Source organism: Apteryx rowi, unplaced genomic scaffold, assembly GCF_003343035.1.
Source record: "Apteryx rowi isolate R43461 unplaced genomic scaffold, aptRow1 scaffold_236, whole genome shotgun sequence".
Classification (NCBI taxonomy): domain Eukaryota; kingdom Metazoa; phylum Chordata; class Aves; order Apterygiformes; family Apterygidae; genus Apteryx; species Apteryx rowi.
In genome coordinates, this window is record NW_020448708.1 from 1,062,562 (window position 1) to 1,072,956 (window position 10,395).

A 10,395-nucleotide genomic window follows, 5' to 3' on the forward strand; every position below is an offset into this window, starting at 1 on the left:
GGGCTGGGCCGGGGATGAGCTGCTTGGGGTGTATTTTGGGACGGGGGGGGGGGTAAATTCCAGCTTTTGACGGTGCTGCAGAGGTGCGGGTTGGTGCGCGCAGGCAGCAGGGAGCCGCAGACCTGCTCGTTTCTGTTAACTGAGGTTTGTTTAAAAAAACAAAAAAAAACCCACGCTTTTCTCTAAACGCACAAGCTGGTTCTCCTGCTGCGCAGGTATCTCCTATGGAGAATGATAGAGCAGAGATGTGCGGCATGGGGGAGCCGGGCACAGGCACGAAGGGGACTATTGCCAGCATTGTTTTTAAGATGATTTTTCTGCCATTTTTGCCTCGAAGTCGTTTAAAGGTGCATTGTGTGAGATTATGGTAACGGTGGAACATCTTTAAATGGCTGGCTTGGGGAAGTCAGGTAGATGAGTATGTGTTTCAAGGAAGAAAATGGGGGATTGGGCTTTTTATTTGTTTGGGGGTTTGGGGGGGGGAATGGAAGATATATGTATTAATCATTATGTGATAGGAGGGGGAAAAAAGGTATCAGAAACAATCACCCTGATTAAAATTCAGCTTTGTAAAAAGAACAGTAAATGGTGGTTGTTGGATTTTGTGCCTATTTAAACTATGCAGAGCAACCATTTAGTGAAAGGTATTCAAGGGGAGCAAATGAAACCTATTTGCTTCAGGTGGGGAAGATGATGCATAAAGAGTACATAGCCTCTTGTCTGAGGGAGAAATAAAAATATGCAGCTCGTTTAGCAATTTCTAGTGCTTCATTTCTGAGATAGTGCAAGGACATAGCTTGGAAAACATAGCTTCCATCTGAAGAAAACTCTGCATTCAACCCAGAACTTTATAAAATAATATGATAAACAGATGGGGAGGAGGTACGTATTTCATCAAGTGGATCAGTGGATCCATTTTGTTTGCAGGGATTGGTTAATAAATGTTATGAGCAAATACTAATCAGAAAACTAAGTGATTTCTGTAATCTGCTCCTCCCTTACCTTTTAGAAAGGAATAATCTCCTCACTTTTTTTCTTCCACTCCGCACCTTTTCAACTGATACAGGGAGCTGTGGTGTGTAATCACAGTAAGACCAGCAGAGTTACTTCCACCATGGGTACAGGGTTTTTTCTACTATCATTTATAACCAGACTCTTTTCTTCTTCACAGGTGACAGGTGGCTACCAGCATGGCAACAACCTTGCTTTGTAACATGGTATTTCTGCTGGTATTTGGATTGGCTTCAGCTTTTAGTTACAGCCCTAGGACCCCCAATAGGGTTTCTGAAGCAGATATTCAGAGGCTCCTCCATGGAGTTATGGAACAACTGGGCATTGCCAGACCCCGAGTAGAATATCCAGCACACGAGGCTATGAACCTAGTTGGTCCACAGAGCATTGAAGGTAGTTAATTAAAACTTTGAATTATAGTGAATTTATTGGTAATTATTTCTTTAGTAATTCTAAGCCTGCAGACAACTGTTTTGAGTATATATGCAAATATCCTGGTCTTAAAGTTATGGGATTCTTCACCCTGTTGTTGCCTGATCTTTGTTTTAAAATTATCACCCATCCTTCACCTTCCTTAAAGTAATGATTCTGGCATAAGAAGAGGTGACATTTGAAAGTACTGGCTTTTAGTAAAACTCATGTTGTCTTAAAAGTCTGGTCTGGTCTACAGTAGCTCAAAATGGCATTGTTGTACAAAATCTTTCCCTAGTGTTGTGTAGATATATTGTATGCTGCAACATACAGAGGACTGTCCTTTTACCTGTGTGTCTGTTGGTATAAAACAAACATGAGCTATAGACCCAAAATCTCATGGATTTTTGGAAATATCTGTGGACCAGAAGAGCTCAAATGTTTGCGCTCTCATGCAAGATGAGAGGGCATTTTGCAGGGGGGCTCTTCCTATGTGCTCCAGGACTCTGCAGCTCTCTGTGGGAAAGGATCAATGATGTAGGAGCAGAGCTGCAAGTGGTGGGAAGCTGGTGGGTGCTCCAGCAGCAAATGCAAGCTGGAACAGCATTGCTGTTCTCCTGTATTCTGAAGTAGCACCTCAAAACTGTCTTGCTAGGGTGAATGCTCTGGGCTTCTGTTCCTTTTCATGGCCAGTACTTCAGATCTCACTTTGAGAGTAAAATTTCCTTGGAATCAGAGTCTTTTATAACTAAATTATCTGAAATATCTGGCTTGAATATTAGGGTATTAAGGTGATGTTGCAGAATGTATTGCTATTTGAATTGTGATATACTAGCTTTTATTTTGAGATTTTAATAAGTGGTTGAATGTATGTAATCCTGAATATTGTAGCTCATGTGCAAACATCAAAAACAGAGCAGAAAATTCTAACCCTTTTCTTTCTCACAATTAGACCAATCTCACATAGTGTACCAAGTCTTTAAAGTTTGTGCTGAGTCCTTGTCCTTCACTTTGTCCACATTCAGAGCTAAAGAGTGTCTTAGCCACAGAGAAAAGATTGCCTTAATGGCGACTAAGGAGAGGAATAAAACTGAAAATGCATTTCTACAAGATAATTACAGACCCAAGTTTATATCTTTTCTAAAGAAATTTTCATGGACACATTGTTCTTCTGCAACCTTAAATGACAGCCATTAGACTTAAAGAGAAAAATTTGTCTGTACCTTTTCTTGCTTCATTATGAGTGTGTACATGGAGTGAAATTGGCACAGACTGGTAGAAGCAAGTAATTTTACTCTCCTTCTCCCTCTTTTCTCTCTCTCTCTTTTTTTTTTTTAACCTTATAAGTGTAAGGAATAGCAGGTCCCTGATCCCTGAGTTTTTATATCTTTTTTTAAAAGCAGAGAAATGATCCTTTAATGAAAAGATGAAGAAATCTGGACCTCTAACAAAGAAATGTTTTATCTCAGCTGTTTGCCATTACTTTTTAGTTACAGTGATAGCAAAAACAGATTAAGAATTTATTCTCTTAAATCTTGAAACTCTTCTGGTGCTTGTGAGACTAGAATAGTACTAGTTTTCCAGTCATCTATACAATTTGCCACAAGAAGTGGGATGGACAAACCTTTGATTTTTTTTTTTCTTTTTAATACAAATGCTCATATATAGATGTATACCTTCTGTATGTATAACAGAGTAAAACTGAAAGGCAATATATCCAGTTTATGAATTATATTTAACATTCATCTCTTGATCAGATACAGATGACTATTTTTTTTTGAAAGTCTACCACAGATACTTAACAGGCTATTGAGAAATTTCTACAAAGGCAAAATCTTCTGAGATCAACAGTATCAAACAGTATTAAAATAGACATGCAAATCAGATCTTCATGTCAAACATTTCTTTCTGTAAAGTCTTCTAGGCTTTTCAGATAAAGATCACTTGCTCTTTCTTTGGTTTCAGTGGTGACATGTATATATGTCTATATGCAGATATCTGTTAAAATATCAAATTAGAAACTTGAACCTTAAAAAAAAATTCTGAATGTTTTGAAAGTATTTGTTTCAGCCACAAACTTAATTTGTTCTCATGTCAGTATACATAATACTTTCTGATCCTGCTTTAAAAAAAATACATATAATTCAGTAAGTTTTGCTCTATCAGTTTGTTTTTAAATATAGACCATGAATTACAGTATAGCTAATTTAAGAAAACTAGCATTGCATTTTCCACTAGCAATTTTAACTCTTTACATTGTAAAAGACTTCAGAATTTAATATTCCAATAACTGATTATTATATGTCAATATATTATATACCAACAACAGTGCTTCAGGTTATTGTCTATTTATAGTTATGTTTGCTAGATTTGAGGAAAAAACATACAAGGGGTTTTGCTTGTAGTAGGTGTCAATACTTTGGAAACAGAACTGATAAGAAAGCACAGCAAAACATTTATTCAAAATAGTCTGCTTTTGTGAGAGGTTTCTGTACATTATACTTATGCACACAGGTATCTGCCTGAAAATTTGCAGTTTTGACCGTTTCCCCTGCAGTCTGCCCACTAATCGGTTTTTGCCAGGAGACTGGCATTCCTGATCTCTGAGCAGCTCCTGTCAGCTGATGCTTTTCTAGGCAAAATGAATAGGAAATGGAGTCAAGCAGAGGCCCTATCCTCTGGGGAGGGATGAGGGCAGGAGGCAGCTGAGCAAGACCCCYGCGGGGCATTGCCATGTTATAGGCTCATGAAGTGTAATGCTCAATACTGTCAAAATATTGTGACCTTTCTGAACTGGGCTTTTCGTTTGGTTTGGGGCTTTGGATCTTCTTATTTTCTGTGAAACTGTCACATGATTTAGAAACAGAATTTTCTCAGAGAAAGAAACTCTGTTGCACCGAACCAAACCTGTGCCAAACTCTCGCAACCTGGCTGTGTATCAGCTGCTTCTTGGCCAATGTACAAGGAGGTAACTGAGCAGCACAAGACACAGGATCATGGGTTGTAATGTTTAAGCAAAGAAGCTCATGTCTGTAGCACAGGTGTAGGCTGACAGTAGTATTTTCTATAAATTGGCAGAGAGAGGACTWGTAATTAATTGTAATTAATATTTCCAGTGGGATATATGTAAGTGATAAGTGATTTATGGGTTAGCTGCAGAAAAAAATAACTGCATGTGTTTTTAGAATACACCAGTGCAGCCTTTTAGATTCTTAAGGATTCATGTATGGGCTACCCCCAGCACAGCTGCATAATTATCACTGGCTAATAATTGTGTATGCAAATACTTTAAAATCTACAGAATAATAGAAGGGAGAAAGTTTAACAATAACAGAAGTAGTGTTACAAATTTAAAAAGCAATAAACAGAAGTTTTCTGTTCAGTTAGAGTGGCAAGGCAGGGATTGGAACAAGTCAAAGTGAAATAGGTTTTTTTCTTACTAGGAATCATCACAGCAAGGTGATGAAGCTCCATCTTCACTGGGATTTTTTGCCTGAAAGTAGCAGAGAATAGAGTTGGGTATGAAAATCTCAGATTTGAGAGAAATTTTTAGCTGCTGATAGTGTTGACTTCCATCCATTTTCCAGAATATCATTTGCAACAACCAGTGTAGACGCTTAAAAACTAGTTCATGTGCCCATGCCATGTCCTCATCACCAATCCACTGACTGTTCTGGAGTACATCTGTCTCCCATTTTGACCAGATGTTGTATCTCAGAATAAGAAACTTTATCAATCACAGCTTAATAAATTTAGTATTTTTCTACAGAAAAATTGTTTTGAGCAGAATGTTTTTCTTACCAAATTTTTTTTGTCAGAAATTGCCCAAACAGATCTGCTGTAGACCTGGAGCAGTGTTGATGGTGTGGGTGCCATCAGCTTCACCAGAGCCAGGATTCCAAAGCTGCCACTGAATTTTGAAAAGGTCAAGATTTCATCCAGTATAAGTACATTTTCAAATTAGGTACTGTCAAGAAAAAATAAGTTCTGTAGCTCTGGATTTTGGAAGCAAATTTTTAAGCTGACATAATATTGTCATGTTTATACTAGCTGCCTTATTGTAATGAAATGTTTGCAAATTTCTGAGTGATTATTATAACAAACTTTTTCCAGCTGAATAAAATCTTAATTTTACACATAACAAAAATACTATTGCTATTAGTTCACAAGCAGATTTCCTAATTATACCCATTTTCCATCTCTCCTACCTTCATTTTTTCTAGTGATAATCATCACATTTTGGCTTAAAAACACTAGCAAACAGTCTGAATGTATTGCAATGAGCTACATAAGATTGTCTTTTTTTTTTTTTCCTCCCCCAAAAATTTTAGGGCTGACTTGGCAGTAGTCAACTGAACACACAAATTTGCTATTTACCAAAGACAGCTGAAAGATGGATGCTTTTGAAGAAACATGTTTATCCAGCATGTGTTCTCTTTCCTGAGTGACTGGATAGTTTTGTTCTTGATGCATAGAAAAAAATATGTAGCTTACTAACTGAAAGGGGACTGCCTCTCTTATGTTAAAATCTTTAAATATGTGTTTCTACTGTCATTTGCTTCCCCTTGCATTTGTCAATTTACCTGTCTGTTATCTCAGGCCAATCTGCTAAAATAGAAATAGAGTCTAGAAAATGTATGATAGTTTAACCTACTAAGAAATTACTGTGAGCTGCAGACTGTATATAATCAAAGGAGAGATACAAGGTCAAGAGGAGAAGGAGCGAGCGCAAGCTTTTCTCTGTGCGCCAGCAGCACAAGCTGCTTCAGGAGGCCGGTCCCCTGCTCAGAGCCTCGGTGAGATGCTCGCTGTAAGGCAACGTGAACCCTTCTGCCAGAGATCTGGTAGCAAAGTGAAAACAAGAAACTTCACCTGATAAATATGTCACAAAATGTGAACTGCCCATCTAATTCAGCGCACTTGTATACCTCAGCCAGCAGATGGTGCATTGCATGTTAACACAGCAGACACCAAACATATCCTACATGATCAAAAAAAGCAAATATGAGTTTTCTATGGGTAACTGAGTTTTTGTAGTTATTGTTTTTACTTATTTCTAAAATACTGTACAAGTATCACTGTGCTGTATTCAAGTTTCCCATTGAGAATAACAGGGTTGCATCTATGTTAATAGAGAACAAAAGACAATAAAATAATGTATTATTCGTTATCAAAAATGTAACATAGATGTTATACAGACAAATGCCTTTAGCATTTCAAAAACACAGAAGTTGGGTTTTTGGCCTGAATTTATGAAGCAAGAGGCCACGTGTCTTTTTTGTATGCAAATACTCTGTATTACAGGTGTTAAATTTGTGCCAATCGTTTGCTCTGCTCTGCTCTCATCGTACCAGTGAAATCTCACTTAGACACATGGGGGCACCAACAGCTCGGCTCGGGCAGTTTAAAACCCTTACTTCGTAATGGTAAAAAGTCTCATTTTAATTTTGAAAACATTGTCTCCTTACATTTCCATTGGAAAAACATTTGGCCTCCTTTATAACTCAATGCAACAAAAAGCATCTCAGGGTTTTTGGTTTGATTTGGTTGGTTAGTTTATGTTAAAAAAATTTTTTTTAATATGTTTCAAACAAGCCATGGTTGATAAAGATGCTGGCATGACAGCCCAGAGAGTCTAAAGTTTTCAATTTACAAAAAGGCATAATGCTGTCAACCTGAATGAAAACACTAAATAAGGTCTCTTAAATCCTGACCTGATCATTTGTAGAAATAAGAAAAAATGATGCCTCATCAGGAATGAGCAAGGCTTTTCACCCTCCTGCAGAGACTGCTTGCTGCTGCTGCAAAAAGGGCTGGGTTTTGTTTTGTTTTGTTTTTGGAGGGAAGTAGCTACCTGTTCATGTTTTAGAAAAAGGTAGTGATGGTTTGCCTGATTGAGAAGATCAAACTCAAGGGTCTGGAAAATTATGTTAATATTTTTTTTTACTAACAACTAGTACAGAGTCTGCACTCATAGGTAATTAACCACAAATAGCATTTTGCATGAAATCTACTTTTTGAAAAATACATGCAGATTAATCATGTATGCTAATAATGTCTGTTTAATAGCTATTCTGTTTACATAGTCTTAATAAGAAAACTGAGACAGACGATGCTGGATTGCCCTGCTGTCCGTCCAGCAATACGCCCACAACACTGTTACTCTTTTCCTGCAAGCACAGTATAGTCTCCTTACTAGAAAGCTGCAAAGCTTTTGCTTGTGAATGCAGAAGTGACCTCTGCGCTCCTTTGGCTTTGGGCTAGTGGGTGCTGTCCTTGTGCCCTGAGATATTGGTCTTCCTTGGGTGATGAGCAGTTATATGCATTGGTGGTGACCTGGGAATATAGTACTGGCAAGCATGCCGATGCTATGGCTGTGTCCTCCTTGCTCCCGCTTACGCCTTCCGTGCCAGGTCTGGGAGTGGTAGCGTGGAGTCAGGAGGCTGGCAAAGTGCCACCGGACAGGGACGGACCTCCCACAGCCAATTATGCTGCTTCTGGGCCACTTCGTCRTGTCAATCTAGCGCAAAGAGACCACACAGTCGTTGGGGTTTGGATTATTGTATCTGTTGTATAGAGAAAGTCCTCCTGCAGTTAAAACATAAAGTTACATTCACAGTGGGACTGCTTTTGCTGAGGCACACATGACTTTAATCAAACAGCGTGTTAGGGGCCTGACATTTAACAAATAAAATCAACCCCCGGCATCACTCTACTAGTCTCTACTTTCAGGTTTTTTGCAAATTACTGGAAGAGCTTAGCAAATAGAATTTCCAAATTTAATATGGACATTACAGATCTGAAACATGAAATGAAAAGGATAGGACTACATTTTTTAATACATTAATGTGGTAGACATCTGGATTTTTATAGGCCTTACTAAAAATGCCCCTTTCCCTTTCCCTTTCCCTTTCCCTTTCCTATTGTAATGTCTGATGTAACCAGAATTTGAGTATCAGCTGGTGATGGATATTGTAAGAAAGGCAATTTAGAATGCTAATTCCTGAATTTAAAAGTTAGGAAGCAAATGACATGAGTGGTGGTTTATAGTGAATTTTCTTCATCAGAATAGGTGGTATGACACAGCTCTGTGAAGAAATCACATGTGAAATAGATTTTATCTGTAATTCTACGTGCAGGAGAATAATGAGCTTGTGTGAGTTTATTTGTTCTTTATTTTGCTAAAGGTAGTGTTTGAAAATTTGACCTGTAATATATTTGCTTCTGTATGAGCTTGTAGGACATGGCAAGCTCTGAGTAACAAGAATGCAGAAGCTGTTTGTGCTGCTATGTGGAGGTGGCTTCATGTTATCTCAAAGTGTTTGACAACCTTCTTTAGAAGCAAGGGTTAGATCTGGCGACGGCGATGAATGTTACTGCTGTGGACTCTGCCACTGCTGAGTTTAGGGAATTGCCATGTCCTTGAATACCCAGCCCTGTGTGGGCTGCACGGGTGCTATGCATGCTTGCTCAGTATGTCTGAGGAGAGGTAGGGCAAACCCTCAAAACTAGGGTGCTGATCAGAGGAGCACTGAAGTTAGCCAAAGGGGAATGCAACAAAAGTGTATTAATCCCTGTTTCTCCCTGTATCTTTGTTATTTTCGTATGGCTCTGACTAAGGGAGTTGGGACTTTGAACCTTTGCTTGAAATTAGATGTGTGTAGCGGTCATCTCTCTCAGCTGCAGAAGGGAGGGCAGGTGTCACCATCCATCCCTTCTTTACTAGCCCGGTGATTGTCCACGATCCTGGGAACCAAGAAGATAAAGTGACTCCAGCTCTTAAACCTTCCCACTAACTTGATGAGCAACTGTTACATGATATAGACTACTGCTGCTATTCATAAAGTCATGTTTAAGAGATACTACCAGCGGAGGAAGGGGAGTGAGATGGGACTTTTTCATGGAAGAAAGGTGGCAGGTCTGCAAGAGTTAGAATTAAGTAGATTCTCATGTACCTAAAAATGATTGATTAATTAGAATGGGCTTAGATACACATTTAAATCCCAAATTATTTTTCTTTATGTGATAGATAAACTGATGAGAGAGGTAAGAAACCTGAGGAGATGGAATATGATAGCTGCTGTATTATTTTATAGTACTTCTGCTTACTAGTGTCGGCAGATTATATATAGAAATTTAATATGAAATTGTAAAATTTTTATCTAGCAATGAAATATGGTCCGTAAGTATTTCAAAATCTGCCAGTGAAGACTGGCCAAATTATGAGGAACTCTTGTTTTCTAAGAATCTTTCCTTGCATATCTTTCATATGAATAAAACAAGTCATTGGGCACATTTAACAGGAATTATACCTTTTTGTAATTGTTCTCTAAATCATGTTCATTTCCCCTGCTTCTATCTGAATTTTAAATCAACTTGCCGTAGGAAAGATTTTTTAAATTTATTTGATTTTGTGAAAAGATATTTTAAAAGTCTAGACAAAGAAGCAATTCTTGCTTTTTTTACTTGTGGCGTAATGTGCAGAAGATAGGATCTCTGGCACACTCCAGAGGTTTCCAGAGCTATTCTCTTTGTGCTTCCCATGGCGAGTGCTTTCAGCAGTGCCCTCACAGCTGCTTCTGGAATGAATGAGAAGAAGAGTGTGCTCCACCACTGAGCAGAGGGGAGGAAGAGGCTAGTTTCTCCCCCTTAGGACTCTTCATTACATCAGGTTAGCACTACACTCCACTGCAGTGCCAAAGAGCAGCGTTCAGCCTCATCTTGGAGAAATCCCATGGACATACTTGGAGGAATCCCATGGGTTAGGGCCCTAGAAGGAAGGGGGATCCAAGAGAGCTGGTTAATATTCAAACATCACCTCCTCCAGGCTCAAGAGCGGTGCACCCCTATGAGTAGGAAGTCAAGCAAAGGAGGTAGGAGACCTGCATGGATGAGCAAGGAGCTCCTGGCAAAACTCAACCAGAAGAAGGAAGTATACAGAAAGTGGAAAGGGGGACAGACCACTTGGGAGGA

The 10,395-nt window shown here is 38.8% G+C and overlaps 1 protein-coding gene across 1 annotated transcript in view; it reads left to right on the forward strand.

Annotated features, from left to right (window-relative positions):
- The window catches only part of SCG5 (secretogranin V), a 35,620-nt gene that overhangs the window by 140 nt on the left and 25,085 nt on the right, over positions 1-10,395 (forward strand). Inside the window, exon 2 of the mRNA XM_026066019.1 lies at positions 1,172-1,404. Coding sequence (XP_025921804.1) covers positions 1,191-1,404 — 214 coding nt within the window. The 5' untranslated portion in view covers positions 1,172-1,190. The remainder of the gene's footprint in view (positions 1-1,171; positions 1,405-10,395) is intronic.